Here is a 20,382-nt window from a genome sequence, read left to right as displayed (position 1 = left end):
TATAACATTCAAGATAAGATTCAGGTTCTTTTGTCAGGCTCATCAGGAGAGCATCAGAAAATGAGATTGATCAGCAGCTCCATTTTTGGAAGGCCTTTGAAATAGGTTACTCCCTTGGTACATAACATCGATCTTTCCATGTCCTTCTAGAACTTTGGTTAGGAGTTGATCCTGCACTCTTTGGGAAGAAAGTAAATAGTGTATTTACTTGAATACAAAATGACCCTGAATATAAGATGACCCTCCCCACCACCAATAATTAGACTTTATATATGGATAACTTATACATGTTATAATTATCCAGGTATAGAATCTAATTACTGGGGATTTGCTTTGAATTTGTCCCCCTCCTACTGCTACAGCAGGGAAAATAAATCTGGGGAGGTCAGGAGCCCCCTGCCCTCTGCCCCTCCCCCAACTTCTCCCTCCTGCAGCCCCTTCCCCTATTATTATGGTGCATTAATGCACATGTAGACATGCCTGGTTCATACTATATATAAGTAAGTACAAAAGTGCTGCTTAAAAGTGTCTTTATGGAATGCCTGTGGTAAAACTTGCAACATTTTCAAAAAAAGGTATGGTGCACCATGTCTGTATGAATTAAGTTTATAGGTAGTATATGCAAATTACTACAGGTCTGTTTTTTTTGAGATTAGTGTTTTCAAATTTGCTCTTCATTTCCATGTGCTCAGTGAGAGCAGGGTCTGACAATGAAGGTATTGTGTTATGCCTATTTGTAAAAATTCAGAGTGGAAAGCACTTTTGGATTGACCATTTTAAAACAAACACTGGCAGTGTATTCAATAGGGTAATACATGTAGAAAAGGCCTCTGCCTCAAGCAGTGTGCAATTTAAATCAGTTTGTTTAACATAAATGATTTATAGAATCACTCCCAAAGTAGCACACAGTTTACAAGGAAAAGCAGTGGAGAAACATCTCCTTTGAAAGACTTTACCAGTGGTTTCCCAAATCTAACATCTTGCCTGAAATGCTGCCTGAAACAGGGAAGAGTTCTCTAAATGAAAGAACAGTCTTTTTTCTGCACTTGCCTGGGATAGTTCTGTACAGTTACAATATCCTGTATTCCACTGATTTTCTTTGGCTTGTTTGCAGTAACAGTCAAAGACTTGTCGTTGATCTTGGAAGCCAGGTTCCACGATCGAAGGCAATTCTCTCCATCACAAAAAGCTAAACAGTAATGAAGATCAGAGCACACACCTACACATTTAAGATTAGGTGGAAAAAAAATAAATGAAATGCCTGTACCACTGGGAACAGAATATACTGCAGTTATAAGAACATATTTGTCCTACCTGGAGCCAACCTTAAAGACTGTTTGGAAATCCTAGCTTCATTTAATTGCTAATGTTTTTGGAAAAGCAGGCCAAGTATAGCATGTTATCTGATGCTCTGTACTTTGCATTGGCTGTCAATTCACCTCTTAGGTGAACTTCAAAGCATTGTTTATAAAGCACATATACTTTGGAACCAACTATCTCCCTATACCTGCCTTATCATGACACAAGGAATGCTTTGTATCCAAGTTATGGTCAATGGGAACTAGAGACTGGGCATTCTTGGTAGCACTGTTCTTGACTTTGATCCTGAATGTATGCCTGAATCTGGCCTTATTTGTGGCAAGATGCAATATCTATACCCTTTGTATAAACAGCACAGTTACTAATAGAAAGCTCCTGAGCATGGCGCGAGAGTTAGCGCAGGAGTTCATGTACGAGGGTGAGCGGGAGGGCCCGAGGCCCTGCCCGTGAGTCCCCCAGAGCAGACAGTCCCAGACGTAGCCAGCCCACCAGTGGCATGACCTGGATGGGCATGCGCTGCACCCTCGGGGTCTACAGCACCCCCTTCTGGCACCTCAGAGACAGCCACCCAGACAGAGCCCATGGTTCCAGGCTTCACACAGACAGAGCCCCTGGCTCTTGGCTGCGGGGGCTGCCTATCCTTTTTTCAGGCTCTGGGGCCTGGAAGCATGGCCACCTCCCCTTGTGGGGTCTGGTCCCTACTGGGGTCTCTGGAGCACCAGATGGAGGAGTTTCAGGCTGCAGTCCAGATACTGCATGCCATCAGGAACTGTGAGCAGGAGATAAGACCTACTGCCAGGCCCTTCTCCCCTGGGAGGTGGAGGGTAGACCGCGGTCTCCCTCCAGGACAAGGAGGGACCAGGGGACCTCACTTTCTGTCCATCCATGGGTTTGAACCAAGGTGGTCAAGGGCCCCAAGGCCTGCCACACCAAGGCCCCTGCCCTGCTGGAGCCTTGCAACAGGTATGAGCCTCTTGCAGCCCCAGCAGAGCCTGCTGAGTTGCCAGCTCCCGCAGGCAACACAGAAGACACTGTAGCTACCACCCCTACTCTCCCCAAGACCAAACGCGAAGTGTTTGTTGTGGGAGACTCCATCCTGAGGGGGACTGAGGGACCAATCTGCCGCCCCGACCCCTTAGCCTGGGAAGTTTGCTGCTTCCTGGGGGCCCGCATCCATGACATTGCGGAGAAGATCCCTAAACTCCTCCAGCCCACAGACTGCTATCCCATGCTCCTCATCCATGTGGGCACCAATGACACGGAGTGCTCCTAGCCAGGTCATGAGGCACTTCAGGGGTTTGGGTGTGGGCCTAAAGGGTCTGGGGGCACAGGTGGTGTTTTCTTCGATCCTCCCAGTCTCGGTCTATGAGCTGAGGAGGGAGAGGAGGATCCACATAGTCAACCAAAGACTGCGGTGCTGGTGTCATTGGGAAGGCTTTGGCTTCCATGACCACAGTCTGCTCTTTGGAGAGGCAGTGAGCTGTTGGGAAGGGATGGCCTCCACCTCTCTCTGTTGGGGAGAAGGCTCTTCTCAGCTAGAATGGTTGACCTGCTCCACCAGGCTTTAAACTAAGCCCACTGGGGGATGGGGGGACTGCTGCCTCTGCTGGCCCACTGAGTGGTTCACGCCAGCAGGCCAAGGCACATAAGGGATCCCACCCCAACCCCAGCCCTGGTACCAAATGTAGGAAAGGCAAGAGCCCCTAAGGGGACACTTGCGTGTCTATACACAAATTTCATAGATTTCATAGACATCAGGGCTGGAAGGGACCTCGGGAGATCATCGAGTCCAGCCCCCTGCCCAAAGGGCAGGAAGTCAGCTGGGGTCATAGGATCCCAGCAAGATAAGCATCCAATTTACTCCTGAAGGTGTTCAATGTAGGTGCTTGAACCACCTCCTCTGGCAGACTGTTCCAGACCTTGGGGGCTCGGACAGTAAAGAAATTCTTCCTTCTGTCCAGCCTGAAACGGTCTTGCAGGAGTTTGTGACCGTACGACCTAATCATCCCTTGGGGCGCTCTGGTGAACAAACGTTCCCCCCAGATCCTGGTGGTCACCCCGATAAACTTATAGGTGGCCATCAGATCACCCCTGAGCCTACGCTTTTCCAGGCTAAAGAGTCCCATGTCTCTCAGCCTATCATCGTAAGATCTGTTTTCCTGACCTCTGATCATGCGCGTGGCTCTCCTCTGGACTCTCTCAAGCTTCTCCACATCCTTTTTGAATTGTGGAGCCCAAAACTGGACGCAGTACTCCAGCTGCGGCCTCACCAAGGCCGAGTACAAGGGGAGAATGACATCCCGGGATTTGCTCGAGAAGCATCTATGGATACAAGCCAGCGTTTTGGTCACTTTATTAGCCGCAGCATCGCATTGCAGGCTCATGTTCATCTTGTGGTCAATGGTGACCCCCAAGTCTCTTTCTTCTGTAGTGCTAGCCAGCGTAGCACTGCCGAGCCTATAAGGATGCTGCAGGTTTTTCCTCCCAAGGTGGAGAACCTTGCATTTTTCGGTGTTAAACACCATCAGGTTCTCGTCTCCCCATTTGCTGAGCTTGTTCAGGTCAGCCTGGATCACTCGCCTATCTTCTGGCGTGGATGCTTTGCCCCAAAGTTTGGTGTCATCGGCGAACTTGGCCAGTCCAGTCCTGACTCCATTGTCCACATCATTAATGAAGATGTTGAACAGGATGGGTCCCAGGACAGAGCCTTGAGGGACCCCACTGGTCACAGGGCACTACAATGAGTGACTGCCATCAATTACAACCCTCTGGGTCTGACCACGGAGCCAATTTCCCAGCCAGCGGATCGTGGTGGAGCCAAGGCCACAACTGGGCAGTTTGGCCAAGAGGTGATCATGGGATACCAGATCAAAAGCTTTTTTGAAGTCAAGATATATGACATCAATCTCTTCTCCCTCATCCAGGTGATAGGTCACCTGGTCGTAGAAGGAAATGAGATTGGTCAAACAAGACCTACCCACAACAAACCCATGCTGGCTATCCCTCAGAATGTTAGCCTGGGCCAGTCCATCAAGGATGGCCTCCTTAATAAACTTTTCTAAGATCTTCCCCAGGATAGAAGTCAGGCTAATGGGCCTGTAGTTAGGCAGATCCACTCTCCTCCCTTTCTTGAAGATTGGCACCACATTGGCCTTCTTCCAGTCTTCGGGCACTACACCAGAGCACCAGGAGTTTTCAAAGATCCGTGCCAGGGGCTGGGCTGTGATGCTCGCCAGCTCCTTGAGTACCCTGGGGTGCAGATTGTCAGGGCCGGCTGACTTGAAGGTATCCAGCTTCTCAAGATGTTGCTTCACGAGGTTAGCATTTATGGAGGGTAGGGGATCCCCATCACCCGGTTCTCCCTGTCCCATAGCAGGCATGGGCATCCCATGGGACTGATGAAAGACTGACGCAAAGTACCTATTTAATAGATTGGCTTTTTCCTGGGCATCAGTTGTCAGTTGCCCCATCTGGTTTAGCAGGGGTCCAACGTTGCCCTTGCTTTTCCTCCGGCTCCCCACATATCTGAAAAAGGACTTTTTGTTGTCCTTGATGCTTGAAGCTAGTTGGAGTTCAGTTGCAGCCTTGGCTTTCCTGGTTTGCTCCCTGCAGGACCGGACCAGTGCAGAATAATTCTCCTTGAAGGTGAATCCCGTCCTCCATCCTTTGTAGGCTTTCCTTTTTAGCCACAGGAGGTCCGCTAGGTCCCTGGAGAGCCAGGAGGGCTGCTGTGCCTTCTTGCTGCCTTTCCTCCGTGTTGGAATAAATTTAGCTTGTGCATTGAGGATCGCTTCCTTGAGAAGCAACCACTCTTCTTGAACTCCCATCTCCCTGGGGTCATGGTCCCTAAGGGCCTGACCGACAAGCCTCTTGAGCTTGTCAAAGTCGGCTTTTCTGAAGTCAAGGACTTCTGTGTTGCTGACTGACTTGCCAGCTTTATGGCGGATGGTGAAGGTGATCAGCTTGTGGTCGCTGTCACCCAGCTTCCCATCGATCACTAGGTTGCCGATTAGGTCATCCCCCATAGCCAGTACCAGGTCGAGCAGCACTTTGCCTCTCGTTGGCCCATAGACTTCTTGAGTCAGGTAGAGGTCATCCACGCACGAGAGAAAGCTTTGCGACCGCTCGGATTTTGCTGAGTGATCTTCCCACGAGATGTCCGGGTAATTGAAGTCACCCATGACAACCAAGGTCCTGGAGCAAGCGGCCTCAGCCAGTTCCCGGGCGAACTCCTGGTCAAGCTCAGGACTTTGAGTGGGAGGTCTGTAGTAGACTCCCACCATTGTGTCCCCTGTGCCATATTCCCCACGAATTTTTACCCAGAGGGTCTCTAGCTGTCCATGCCGGTCGCCAACATCAGCTTGCAGGGACATGTAGCTTTTCTTCACACAGAGAGCTACACCCCCTCCCCTTTTGTCAACACGATCCCTCCTGTACAGGGTATAGCCCTCTATGTCCAGTCATGGGTGGAGTCCCACCAGGTCTCCATTATCCCAATGACATCATAATTCTTTGCACTGAGCAGGAGGATGAGCTCCTCCTGCTTGTTGCCCAGGCTCCTGGCATTAGTGTACAGGCAGGCAAGTGTCCCCTTGGGGGCTCTTGCCTTGCCCACAGATTGTGCCAGGGCTGGGGCAGGAGTGGGCTCCCTTAAGTGCCTTGGTCTGCTGGCTTTTCAAGGATTGCTCAGCGGGCCAGCAGTGGCAGTAGTCCCCCCATCCCCCAGCGGGCTTAGTTTAAAGCCTGGTGGAGCAGGTCAGCCAGCCTGGCTGAGAAGAGCCTCCTCCCCAGGGGGGAGAGGTGAAGGCCATCTCTTCCCAGCAGCTCGCTGCCTCTCTTGCCAAAGAGCGGGCTGTGGTCATAGAAGCGAAAGCCTTCCCAATGACACCAGCTCTGGAGTCTTTGGTTCACTGCGTGGATCCTCCTCTCCCTCCTCAGCCCATAGCCCGAGACTGGGCGGATCGACGAAAACACCACCTGAGCTCCTGGACCCCTAAGTCCTGCTCCCAAATCCCTGTAGCGCCTCATGACCTGGCTGGGGGTGCTCCAAGCCGTGTCATTGGTGCCCACGTGAATAAGGAGCATGGGGTAGTGGTCAAATGCCAGGAGCCTGGGGAATAAACAGGAGGAACTTGTTCTCCTCTTAAATGCAAATAACTACAATGTCATTGGGATAACAGAGACCTGGTGGGGCTCCACCCATGACTGGACCATGGGTATAAATGGCTATACCCTGTACAGGAGGGATTGAGTGGACAAAAGGGGCAGGGGCGTAGCTCTCTATGTCAAGGAAAGCTATGCGTCCCTGCAAGCTGACATTGGCACCCACGGTGGACGACTATACTGCGGTTGCTCGGGGATGCAGGGGGGCAGTCAGGAAGGCCAAAGCAGAGATGGAACTGGGACTAGCTACCTGGATCAAGGACAACAAGAAGTCCTTTTTTAAATACACAGGGGGCAAAAAGAAGGTACTGGCTAACGTGGGGCCCCTGCAAGACAGGCTAGGAAATTTGGTCATCACACCAGACGACAAAGCTAACCTATTTAACGACTTCTTTGCCTCCATTTTCCTGAGCAGGGACTGGATCAACCCCCTCACTGGGCCCCCCTCAGGCTCCAGGGGAGGCGCACCTAGGCCAAGCATCAGTGAGGATCTAGTCAGGGAACTTCTGGAGGGACTGGATGTATTTAAATCAGCTGGTCTGGATGATCTCCACACCAGAGTGCTGAGGGAATTAGCTGAGGTCATTGTAGGACCCCTGGCACGGCTTTACGAGCACTCGTGGTACTCTGGTGTGGTGCCAGAGGACTGGAAGAGGGCCAGTGTGGTTCCCATCTTCAAAAAAGGGAGGAAGGAGGACCCAGGAAACTATAGGCATCTCATGGTGGTCTTACCTTGATCCTGGGCAAGCTTTTTGACAGAATTATTCTGGCACATGTCCACGAGGGGCCAGCAGGGGAGATTATGCTTAGGGGCAACCAACACAGGTTCATTAGAGGTAGATCCTGTCAAAGCAACCTGGTGGCCTTCTACGACCAGGTCACCAAATCCTTAGATGCAGGGGTAGCAGTGGACATAGTCTTTCTGGACTTTAGGAAGGCCTGCGACACTGTCTCTCACCCCGTTCTCATTAAAAAACTGGGGGACTGTGGTGTCGACACCCACACAGTCAATTAGGTCACCAATTGGCTGGAGGGCCGCACCCAGAGAGTGGTGGTGGATGGATCATTCTCGACCTGGAGGGATGTGGGCAGTGGGGTTCCGCAGGGCTCGGTCCTTGGGCCCGCACTGTTCAACATCTTCATCAGTGACTTGGACAAGGGGGTAAAAAGCACCCTGTTCAAATTTGCTGAAGACACTAAGATGTAGGGGGATGTGGGCATGCTAGAAGGAAGGAATAGGCTACAACTGGACCTAGACAGGTTACAGGGGTGGGGAGATGAGAATAGGATGGGATTCAACACTGACAAGTGCAAGGTGCTGCACCTGGGGAGGAAGAACCAGCAGCATACCTACAGGCTGGGGAACTCCCTTCTCATCAGTGCAGAGGCAAAAAAAGATCTTGGAGTCATCATTGATGCCAAGATGAACATGGGCCGGCAGTGTGGGGATGCAGTCAGGAAGGCCAACCGCACCTTGTCATGCATCCATAGATGCATCTCAAGCAGGTCCAAGGAGGTGATCCTCCCCCTCTATGCGGCATTGGTCAGGCCGTATCTGGAGTACTGCATCCAGTTCTGGGCGCTGCACTTCAAGAGGGATGCGGACAACATGGAGACGGTCCAGAGGAGGGCCACTCGCATGATCAGGGGGCAGCAGGGCAGGCCCTGCAAGGAGAGGCTATGGGACCTGATCCTGTTCAGCCTCCACAAGAGAAGACTGAGGGGGGATCTAGTGGCCTGTTACAAACTAGTCAGAGGGGACCAGCAGGCACTGGGCGAGTCCCTGTTCCCCCAAGCACTACCAGGAGTGACTAGAAATAACAGTGACAAGCTGGTAGAGTGTAAATTCAGATTAGACATCAGGAGGCACTACTTCACTGTCAGGGCGGCTTGGACCTGGAACCAACTTCCAAGCCAAGTGGTGCTGGCTTCTACCCTGGGAGTCTTTAAGACTAGGCTAGACAGTCAACTTGCTGGGGTTGTTTGACCCCAGTACTCTTTCCTGCTATGGCAGGGGGTCAGACTTGATGATCTGCTCAGGTCCCTTCCAACCCTACTAACTATGAAACTATGACCTGAGACCCTCTGGGTTAAAATCCATAGGGAACACGGCACAGGGGATACTATGGTGAGGGTCTACTACAGACCCCCTACCCAGAGTCAAGACCTCGACCAGGAGTTTACCAGGGAATTGGCTGAGGCTACACAATCCCGATTTATGGTTGTCATGGGAGACTTTAACTACCCAGGCATCTCATGGGAGGTGCGCTTGGCCAAATCCGAGCGGCTGCAAAGCTTTCTCTCATGTGTGGACAACCTCTGTCTGATGCAGGAAGTCTACGGGCCGAGAAGAGGTAAAGCACTGCTTGACCTCATACTGGCAACTGGGGATGACCTAATTGGCAACCTAAGCATTGAAGGGAAGCCAGGTGACAGTGATCATGAACTGATCACCTTCACCATTTGTCACAAAGCTGGCAAGTTAGTCATTTGTACAGAAGTCCTCGACTTCAGGAAAGCTGACTTTGACAAGCTAATGAGACTTGTCAGAGAGGCCCTAAAAGGCCACAACCCAATGAAGAGGGGAGTTCAGGATGTGTGGTTGCTCCTCAAGGGAGCAATCCTAGATGCGCAACCAAAGTCCATCCCGTCTCAGAGGAAAGGCAGCAAAAGGGCACAGCAGCTCCCTTGGCTCTCCAGGGAAATGGCGGACCTCCTGCATCTTAAAAGAAAGACCTACAAAGGATGGAGGACTGGAACTGCCACCAAGGAAAAATACTCTGCTGTAGACCGAACTTGCAGAGCAAATCAGGAAAACCAAGGCTGTGATGGAACTCCAGCTAGCTACAAATATCAAGGACAATAAAAAGTCCTTTTTTAGATATGTGGGGAGCCAGAAGAAAAACAAGGGCAACATTGGACCCCTGCTAAACTAGATGGGGCAACTGACAACTGACACCCAGTAAAAAGCGAACTTGCTAAGTGGGTACTTTGCGTCAGTTTTTCATCAGCCCCATGGGATGGCCCTGCCCACTATGGGTCAGGGAGGCCCGGGTGAGGGAGATTCCTTGCCCTTCACCGAAGCTGACCTTGTGAAGGAACACCTCGCAGGCTGGACACCTTCAAGTCAGCCGGCCCTGATGGGTTACACCCAAGAGTACTCAGGGAGCTGGCGAGCATCATAGCTCAGCCCCTGGCATGGATCTTTGAGAGCTCTTGGTGCTCTGGTGAAGTGCCCAATGATTGGAAGAGGGCAATGTCGTGCTTATCTTCAGGAAAGGGAGGAAAGTAGTCTGGTAAACTACAGGCCCATCAGCCTGGCCTCTATCCTGGGGAAAGTCTTGGAAAAAATTATTAAGGAGGCCATCCTTAACAGACTAGCTGAAGGCAATATCTTGTGGGATACCCAGCATGGGTTTGTTGTGGGTAGGTCTTGCTTGACCAATCTCATTTCCTTTTATGACCAGGTGACTTATCACTTGGACAAGGGGGAAGAGATCGACGTCGTATACTTTGACTTTAAAAAAGCCTTCAATCTGGTATCCCACGATCACCTCTTGATTAAACTGGCTAACTGCGGCCTTGACGTCACCATGATCCACTGGCTGGGAAACTGGCTCCGCGGTAGGACCCAGAGGGTGGTGGTCGACAGGAGCCAATCATCTTGATACGCTGTGACCAGTGGGGTCCCACAAGGCTCTGTCCTAGGGCCTATACTGTTTAACATCTTCATCAATGATGTGGACATTGGTGTCAGAAGTGGACTGGCCAAGTTTGCCAATGACACCAAACTCTGGGGTAAAGCATCCACACCTGAGGACAGGAGGGTGATCCAGGCGGATCTGGACAGACTCATGAAATGGGCGGACGAGAACCTGATGGTGTTCAACACTGAAAAATGCAAGGTTCTCCACCTTGGGAAGAAAAACCTGCACCCTGCTTATAGGCTCGATAATACTACGCTGGTTAGCACTACAGATGAAAGGCACTTGGGGGTCATGGTTTACCACAAGATGAACATAAGTCTTCAGTGTGATGCTGCGGCTAGTAAAGCGAGCAAAATGCTGGCTTGCATCCATAGATGCTTTTCAAGGAGATCTCAGGACGTCATTCTTCTGCCCCACAATTCAAAAAGGATGTGGAGAAGCTTGAGAGGGTGCAGAGAGCCACACGCATGATCAGAGGGCAGGAAAACAGACCTTATGATGAGAGGCTGAAAGCAATGGGGCTATTCAGCCTGGAAAACCGCAGGCTCAGGTGTGATCTGGTAGCCACCTATAAGCTAATCAGCGGTGCTCATCAGGATCTGGGGGAACGACTGTTCACCAGAGCCCCTCAAGGTATGACAAGATCGAATGGTCACAAAATGCACTGTGACCTATTCAGGCTGGACATGAGAAAGAACTTCTTCACTGTCCGAGCCCCCAAGTTTTGGAGTAGACTGCTGCCGGAGGCGGTTCAAGCACCCACTTTGAACGCCTTCAAGACACATTTGGATGCTTATCTTGCTGGGATCCTATGATCCCTGCTGACTTCCTGCCCCTGGGGTCAGGGGCTGGACTCGATGATCCTCCGGGGTCCCTTCCAGCCCAAATCTATGAAATCTATGAAAAACCTTTGGCATGTAGCTTATTGGCAGCTGTCTGTTGATTTACTATGCAGAGAAGCTAAGGTGAACACAAGAGAGAAGCAGTTATTGTTTTAAGTTGTAGAAGTTCTAAAAAAGCTCAAACTTAGATCTTCAGTAATAACAACATTAATGTTATCGAAATGCTGAGACTACAAGATGCCTGAATTTAACGAAGTATGACATTCAGATCTGGATTTTCTCAGTCTGGAGTTGTTGAGATTTGGCACATGTTGGAGATAAGGGCTAGTCATGAAATTTGAATCCCAGTCCAAACATTTCAAAGCTTGGAAGTATTTAGCTCCAAAATTTTGATCCAGGCTTCTCCTCTACTTGTGACAAGGGTGGAGATGCACTTACAAAATGTCCCCTTTCATTACATGATTTAGTTTTGAGCAGTTAGATCCAAATCCTATTTTACCCTTAAGGTATATAACAAGTATTCAGGTTTTTAAAGGCAAACCTATTCCATCCTGCATAAGTGCCTACAAAAACAATCATGGATCAACTTTCTAACTCACCTTTATGTCATTCCTAAGAATAAATTACTCAAAGCAGCAAGAAAAAGGACAAACCACCCACCTTTTGCACTAACCTATTGCATTAATGGTATTTCAGAGACTTAGGAATAGGATTGTAGTTAGCTGCCTGAGTACCACTCAGAGTGTCCAAGATGTGAAATAGGATTTGGATCTTAGATTATTCTCTAATCATCTTGCCATAGAACATTTCATATTGCCATCTTTGTTGACATACTTTCTAACAGGTATAAAACCACCATGGATTCTAACAGAAAAAGCTTATAACAGTGGTCTCCAACCTTTTTAGGTCACAGATCACTTTTGGAATTTAAAAGGAACCAAAGATCTACCTCCCCCCGCTCAGCAGGTAAGACTGTGGGCAGGGGAGAGGAGAGGGGGGAAGGGAAAGGGCCATGGGGGATGAGACATATTGAGGCCCCAGCCCTAGCCTCACTCCCTTACTGCTGGAGCCTCAATCTGCCGCCCCCCACCCCCAACAGTGGTGAGGCAGGGGCAGGCCCTGCACAGCCAGGGCAGGGAGGGGTACAGAGCCATGAGCGGCTCATCCGGGGTGGGGGGGCATGCAGCCCAGGAGGACATGGGGTTGTGTGTGCCCCCAGATCTGCACATGGGGTGGGGTAGGGTGGGTTAGGGCTGGGGCAACACCAAGCTGTTCCCAGCTGGGCTGCACTCAGGCCGGGCAGCTGTGGTGGCAGCACTGGAAGTGGGGCCACAGAGGGGCTGTAGCTCCCCCCCAACCCCTCTCCCAGCGCTGCTGACGTGTACTGAGTGCAGGCCTGGTGAGAACAGCCTGGTGCAGCCTTCCAAGCTGCAGCTGCAGCCCGCCATCCCCCACGTCTGCCAGCCCCTGGGCCCCATGTCCTCAGGGGGCAGGGGAGGCTGTGCTGTTCCCACTGGACTTGGCCTGCATTATGCTTGGTGGCAGCGCTGGGAGTGGTTATTGAGGGGGCTACTGCCCCCTGTGGCCCTATTCCCAGTGCTGCTGCTGCAGCTTGAGCACAGCTCACCCAGCTTGAGCACAGCTCGGCCAGAAACAGCCCGGCACTGCCCTGGCCCCAGCCTCAGCCTGCCCCACCCCACCCTGTGGGCAGAACTGGAGGCATGTGCCCCCCTCAGTGCTTTCCTGGGCTGTGTGGCCCCCTCCCCCAGATGAACCGTGAGTGGCTCCATCCCCTGCCCCATCCCAGCTGCTGCTGGGGGCTGGGTTTTGTGTCCCGAGTCCCACTGCATGTCCCCCTGGGCCTCTGCCCCTTACCTCCCCAACTGACTGACCTGCTGGACTTGTCAGGGGGTGGTGCACATGTGTTCAGCCCTGGCAGCCAAGGATTGACTTCAAGAGGCTCTGGGACCCACCAGTCAATCCCGATCAACCGACTGGTGACCACTGGCACTGGCCTATAACAACATTGTGAAAATCTTATATGTATAATAATGCAATGCAGTAGTAGGGACTAAGGATAGAACTGAAAGTGTAAGGTTTCTGTTTTACATAATTCCTACATAATTCAGTCAAACCCATTTCACAATAACAAGGCTCAACAGAAGTGGAGTCACTCACCACCAACAGGGACTGAAGGTAATTTGGCCAGATGCTTATGCTCTTCAGATTCCAGATTCCATACTATTATCTCAGTGGTGCTGGTGTTTGGGATACAGCTGAATGCCACAAGATGGGACCCCAGGTGATTAATAAAGTAGGTGGAAATAAAGTCACTGCAGCAACCCTTCAGTGTGTGAGTGTAGACAAAGGTACCAACACTGAAGAGTTCTATATGAACAATATCCCGCTGTCCCATGAAGGGGCATCTACAGAAAATGAAGGAGATGTACAGAAACTAGTTTAAAATAAATACTAAACCAAGACTGGATACTAATCCCATCAGAAAGGTATTTTACAAAGGCAGCAAGCAAGATATAAATGAAAAGGTACCACATCCACTATGAAAAATATTGAAAAATATTGAAGAATGCTATTTTCTACACAACCTCTACCTGAATATGACAAGGAAGTATTCCTTAGTTATGGCTACTCCTTCAACTGCAACTCCTGGTTCTTGACTTGTCAGTTTAGCAGTCACCTGTCCCTTTTTGGCACTGAACACCATAGCTTCTTTTCCACTCCTGTCAAGAGAAGAACAAATGAAACTAGAGATTCTATGTCACCATTCTCACTTTGCCAAACCACTAAGCACAGTATGATGGCTAGAAAATGGTATTTAGAGGTTTACTTTTAGGAACTGACTTGTAGGTAAAGTAGATATTCATTAGAACGATGGTCAGGGGAACAGCAAGGGTGAATTGGTTTCAAAAAGCCTGTTTGGGACAGTTTCCTTCAAGGCCCACCGTGTCTGAAGCCAGAAGACACACTGGTTGGGAAACTGAAGACATGTACCACACTGTTCCATAATATGAACAGTGTACCCAAACAGAGATAAGGGTTTCTGCAGCATTGGTGCCAGGTCACAATGCCCAACTGCAGAGCCCTTGGGATTTCCAGCTTTGGTGGATGGACCAAATTAGGAGAAACCAGTAAATAAGCAAATTAAGATGTGTGCATGTGATGGGTTTGTGAAACAAGGAATAAGCTGACAGAACAAAATGTAGACTGTATTATGACCACAGGGAAACATATCAATGATGCTGAGGAATGAAGAGTCATCAAAGGGAGATAAAGAATACAAACAGAGGGATTTCAGAGCAGCATAAGGCCCCAAGAAGGGAATCCAAGGCGACCATGAACAAAGGACGCACCACCAAAACATCTTACCCACCCCACTATGGGAATGGGCCTTGGCCCTCGCTCTCCAGGCTGCTGACATCTGATATTCAAGAGAGAACCTCAAGGTGAAGCTTGATTACTGGCCAGACATATCTTCCCTCTGTGACAGCTCTGGGACTGGTATATATAGACTCTGCTTGCCTTGCCTGCATTATTCTTATTTGCTATCACTGTCAATGAAATTTGCCTGTTATCAAATGGAGAAGTCATGGTCAGTCTGAGGGTTTGGGTCTGCTCAGAACAAGGTATCTGGGTCATAAATTCAGTGCCAACAAGTCCACAGATAGAAGCCAAACCCACAAAAAGCAAACCCTGTAAATGCTGCCCTACACTTTGGACACAACAATTAAATACACAAATACAAATTGGGGAATAAGAACCTAGGGGTTAAAGTGGACAGAAAGCTGAATGTGAATCAATAATGTGCTCTTGCTGCAAAACACTCAATAGCATACTAGATTGTATTACTGGATTGTATTAACAGGAGTGCTGCCTGCAAGTCAAGGGAAATGACTCACAACTGGTGAAGTCTTACTTTGAGTACTGTGCTTAGTTTTGGGCACAATACTTCAAGACAGACATAAACAGATTGGAAAAGGTCCAGCAGAATGCAAGGAAAAAAGTGATCAGAGGTCTAGAAAACATGACGTATGAGAAGAGGCTGGAAGAACTGGGATAGTCTAGAAAAAGAAGGTTGAAAAGAAATTTGATAACATGCTTCAAATCCTCAAAAGGCATTTATAAAGAGGATAGAGATAGACTATTTTTTGTAGCCTCAAAGGATAAGTAACAGTTTTAAATTGCAACAAGGGAAATTTAGGTTGGCTATTAGGAACTACTTTTTCATTAGGTATCAGTTAATGCATTGCGACAGATCACTTAGAGAGGTTATAGAATTTCTATCCTTGGAAGTTTCTAAGAGCATGTTAGACAAACAATTGACTGGGATAGTTTTGACAGGGGTAATTTGGCCTTGAGAAGAGGGTTAGACTAGATGACCCTCTAAATTTTCTACGATTCATTAGATTTCATATACAACCCATAAGAGTAACCCTGTCAAAATGCCATAACTACAGCTTTACTGCCTTATTCTGTGCTGTGCTATTTGTGTTTCACTACAGTTATATTTTAGAGAAATATACTGAGAAATATTGGTATGGCTTTACCTTATTTCCTTAGAAAGCCTATCATTTTTCAATGAACAAAATATTTACATACAGTGAAATTAGCTATGAAACTTCTGATTGGCCAAAACACTGCTGTGCTGCGTAAGCACAAATTTACTTCTCAGAAGCATGAGCTCTTTTCCTAGTTTTCAGTTTGGTATTCAATCTGACCAAATATTTGTGAGTCTGTATTTTATATTTGTGTTACCACATGTGTTTGATGAACACACTGTGCTATTAAACACAGCAATGTAGATTATTATACAGTCCAGTGGGTAGAAAATCGGCTTGGGGGACGCACCCAGAGAGTGGTGGTGGATGGGTCATTTTCAACCTGGAGTAACGTGGGCAGCAGAGTCCCCCAAGGCTCTGTCCTGGGACCGGTACTATTCAATATCTTCATTAGTGACTTGGAAGGGGGAGTAGAAAGCACCCTGTCCAAGTCTGCTGACGACACCAAACTATGGGGGGAGGTACACAAACTAGACAGCAGGGAGTGAATCTAGGCTGATTTGGATAGGCTGGAGAAATGGGCCGAACAGAATAGGATGCAGTTTAATTAGGGTAAGTGTCCTGTGTTGCACCTGGGGAGGAAGAATCATCAACACTCCTACAGCCTGGGAGGTACCACTCTAAGTAGCACAACTGCGGAAAGGGATCTCGGAGTTGAAGTCAACTCCAAAATGAACATGAGTCACCAGTGTGATAAGGTAATAAGTAAAGCTAACCGCACCCTTTCTTGCATAAGTAGGGGCATTGCAGACAGGTCTAGGGAGGTGATACTTCCCTACTATGCAGCATTGGTCAGGCCGCTGCTGGAGTACTGCATCCAGTTTTGGGCGCCACACTTCGGGAGGGATGTGGATGGCCTGGAGAGGGTTCAGAGGAGGGCCACTCATCTGGTTAAAGGCCTACAGAAAAAACCCTATGTGGACTGATTGGGAGACCTGAACCTCTTCAGCCTCCACAAGAGGAGGCTGAGAGGGGATCTTGTGGCACCTACAAACTCACTGGGGGGAGGGGGGGGCAGCAAGAAATAGGGGACACAATGTTTACCAGGGCGCCTGTCGGGGTAACTAGAAATAATGGCCACAAACTGGAAGAGAGCAAATTCAGATTGGACATCAGGAAAAAATTCTTTACAGTGAGGGTTGCCAAAATATGGAATAAGCTTCCAAGGGAGGTGGTGCTGTCCCTTTCCAGAGAAGTGTTTAAAAGGAGATTGGACATAAATCTGGCTGAGGTCATCTGACCCCAGTACTCATTCCAGCCCAGGGCAGGGGGTCAGACTTGATGATCTAATAGGTCCCTTCCGACCCAAACATCTATGAAATTATGAAACTATAAACCAAAAGAACATATATTTTCTCACACAGACAATTTGCCAATTTCAAGTTATATTTGTGTTAGGGGAAGGGAAGGTACAATGAGAGAGGTCATAACTACAACAGATTCCTTTTAGCTTAATGCCCAATTACAGTGCAGACTGTTTAATGACAATACAAGTCTAAGGAAAACAGAAGCAGACAGGACTGAAGCAGAACTGCAGTGATAGAAAGGCTGGGCAGGACAGCTGAATTTGAAGAGGGACTTCATTTGTTTATGGACCTGTGGTAAAACAGTTTCTACTAACCTGTAAGCACAGAGGACATAGTCTTTCACTGAATTCTTTGATACCAGTATGGAGTGATCCTTGTGTACAGGGGCATCATCTTCTGCAAAAATGTGTGCTTCATGGAGCAGCTGGCATGAATCAGTCAAATCAAACACCTAGAACCAGATAGTAATTTAATGTACAGGTTCATGGACATAGCTGCCCTTGCTTATCACCCTCCTTCCTGTGCTTCCCTTTTTTGGGCCTTAGAACAATATCTGAAGCAAGTGACGTTATTTGAGGAGATAGGGAAGAAGTAAAGGAGAAAAATTAGATGCTTGCAACAGTCAAGAAGAAAGAGCTTCAAACAGTAAATAGGCAGAAACTGAAACAAAATGGGAAGAAACACAAAGTGAGAAACTGCCAGAAGTAATTGAGAGAGGAGGGGAAAGAAATACACAAAATCCAGAGAGAAAGAGGATCACAAATTAGTTTATTTAAAACTAATATGGCAGCTCAGAGAAGTTCATATATACCATATCAGTGGTTCTCAAACCTTTTTTTCATGGACCACTTGAAAATTGTCGAGGGCCCTGGTGGACCACTTAAACTTTTTTTTGTTCTACAAATCAAAGCACACAACTCATATTTTAATATCAGTAGTCTTACCTTTCTAATGCAATAGATGTGCCTGTTTTTTTGAGCAAAGTTCTGGGAAGTTGGGTGTAGTGTTTCTCAGCTTTCGCCTTAGGTCACCTTTCTGCGGACCACCTGAATGCAGCTTGCAGACCACAGTTTGAGCACCTCTGTACTCCAAATCAAGGTTTTCTTTTCCCCATTCAAGGTGGGAAAAAAGCCTCAACTTGGATTAGAGTATGGCTTGTGGCAGGGACAGGGGCCAGCTCCAGTTCCAACAGGGGCCCAGGGTCTGGGGTCCTGGCTGGAGCCAGAACTACCACTGTTGCCTGGGATCAACAGTTTTGGAGTTAGCAGTAGCTGTGGTGGGTCAGGAGCCACTGGTGTGGGTCAGGGAGCAGGTACCAGCACAGATCTGGGAGTGGGCAGGGGGGCAAGTGATGGGGGAGAGGCAGGGGACAGGTGCAGGGGCACAAATAGGGGGCTAGTGGTGATGGGGGCACAGTGTTGGGGGTCAGACTGCCTGCCCCCTCACACCACTTGCATCTTACTACCTATCCCCCCACTACTGTTCTCCCTGCCATTTGCCCCCACTGCTGATGCTTCCCATGTTGCAGAAGCTAAAGGAACACATTTAATATGATCCTGCAATAATTAGATGCTATACATGGAAAATTATCAACAATTTATAATTTTCCATGTATAGCACCTAATTATTGGGGGGCATCTTTAATTCAAAGTCATCTTGGATTTGGGTTAACCTTCCTCCCAAAAGGCTACGGTTTTCTCCTCTTCATTTTCCAGTCATTAAAAACCCTGCAGTACATTTCAGCAATTGTTCAGGACACTGAACATCATAATTATTAATTTAACATCAACTAGTTAGTCTCCTTTTCTGGTGGGTTATTTTCCACTGACACATTACCACTGAAAATCTTCTTTGGGTAGAAATAGTCTGAGAAGATCTACTCACTCTATCTTTAAACTGGGTGTTTTAATTGGATTAATTGTTAAACTAAATAAAGAAATGTCAGCCTCCCTGAAATATTGAAAAATGGAGCCCATCCAAAAGATTCTATTAGATGGGATTAAATATTAATGAGAGTTATTAAAGTCTCATTCTTCAGGACACAGGGTAACTATTAGCTGAAGATGTTTAAGAAGAATAGTATCCCATGAGCAAATCATTTTGAGTTGGGAGGGGCGAGGGAAGTCAGGGAGTGGAGGAGGGAATCTGGGGGGGTTTCTGCACTTTCCTCTAAGGTATCTGTCAGTGGCCACGGTTACATAGGTTATTGGCCTGGAAGAATAATTATTCTGAAGTGAGAATTGGCACATTATCATATGCAACAACATTGAGTTCTATGACAAATTTTGAAGGTCTGTTCAGCTAACTGTTTCCCTATGACCACAGTTGTGATAGGAAGTATATATAGCTGCTGTCTGGGTAAGTCACTTAACCTCTCTGTCTTAGTTTCTCCTACTTAATAGGGATAGGAGAGATTAATTGACTAATGAGTTTACAGTGCATCAAGGATGAAAAGTGCCATAATAATACTAAGTATTCTAATATTTACCTGAGCCTACAAGGTACTTGTTCAGAAAAACCTACCAGCACAGAACACTGCTCATCTCAAATGTATTTTTCTGAATTACTGTGTTTTACAGGTTTTCCCATTACATTAATATTATCTAGCTCTGTCTCCACCCATCTTTCCTTTCCACATCACTTTATGCTTATATTTGTAACTTGAAAAAGGTACATAGCCCAGTGCTTGCAGGGCAGCATAAGTTCTAATTATGTGTACACGTTTTCAGCACCACATTCATATTGTCTGCTGACATGTATGTCCTGAAAAAATAGTACAACTATTCAGAATGCCAACAAGTTTTTACAGGAGCTCCAGTGTGTCTTCTTAAAATGCTGTCATCCTCCCATTCCAGGATACATATTAGCACTCAGTCACACGTCTAAGTTTAATATATATTTGGATACTCTTTAAAAATTATAATTCACCCATTTTAATGTTCAGGTGATCTTTTTATTTTGAGCCAATTAAAAGAGCATAAAATGTATGCATGCACTCACCTCACTGATATGCTATTTTAAATGGTTAAGGCTATTTGTTATTATATGAATAAATACTTCTGTAAAATGCCTGTTCTGTTACTGAAAACCAAGTTGTCCTTATCATTTGTTCAGAGAACATTAAAAAAACAAATCTCACCTTGACTCGCAGGCTTCCATCAAAAAAGACCAAAAGGAATTGCCCATTCATTGCAGATGTCAGTATTGGAGTGTCTGGAAAACCATCAGCTTTATAGATCACTTTTCCCAGGGAAAGATCCCAGATTTTAAGGGAGTTTTTTTCAGTCACTGCAACCAGCCTATTTTCTTGGCACACAGTAATAGAGTCAATGTTCTTCCCAGCCCCACGCAAAGTGAAGGTGGCTTTACCAGTGTTCAAATCCCAGTATTTCAGAGTGCCATCCTGAGATGCTGTAACAACCATGAGATCCTTCTGGGTTTCTGCAACTGCTGTGATCTTGTCCAT

At 47.7% G+C, this 20,382-nt stretch overlaps 1 protein-coding gene across 1 annotated transcript; it reads right to left on the bottom strand.

Moving 5' to 3' along the window:
- Positions 1-1,016: 1,016 nt before the first annotated feature.
- Positions 1,017-20,382, bottom strand: LOC149870378 (uncharacterized). The gene is made up of 5 exons (XM_090034508.1): positions 20,056-20,382; positions 17,231-17,367; positions 13,645-13,806; positions 13,211-13,458; positions 1,017-1,219 (listed from the first exon to the last, which is right to left on the bottom strand). Exons 1-5 carry the CDS (start codon positions 20,380-20,382, stop codon positions 1,017-1,019), a joined length of 1,077 nt encoding a protein of 358 aa, XP_089890634.1.

The sequence above is a fragment of the Crocodylus siamensis genome, chromosome 2 (genome assembly GCF_052110815.1).
Source record: "Crocodylus siamensis isolate JL-2025a chromosome 2, ASM5211081v1, whole genome shotgun sequence".
Lineage (NCBI taxonomy): Eukaryota > Metazoa > Chordata > Crocodylia > Crocodylidae > Crocodylus > Crocodylus siamensis.
The sequence above is the reverse complement of the archived record's forward strand: the minus strand, read 5'-3'. Positions and strand labels throughout refer to the sequence as shown.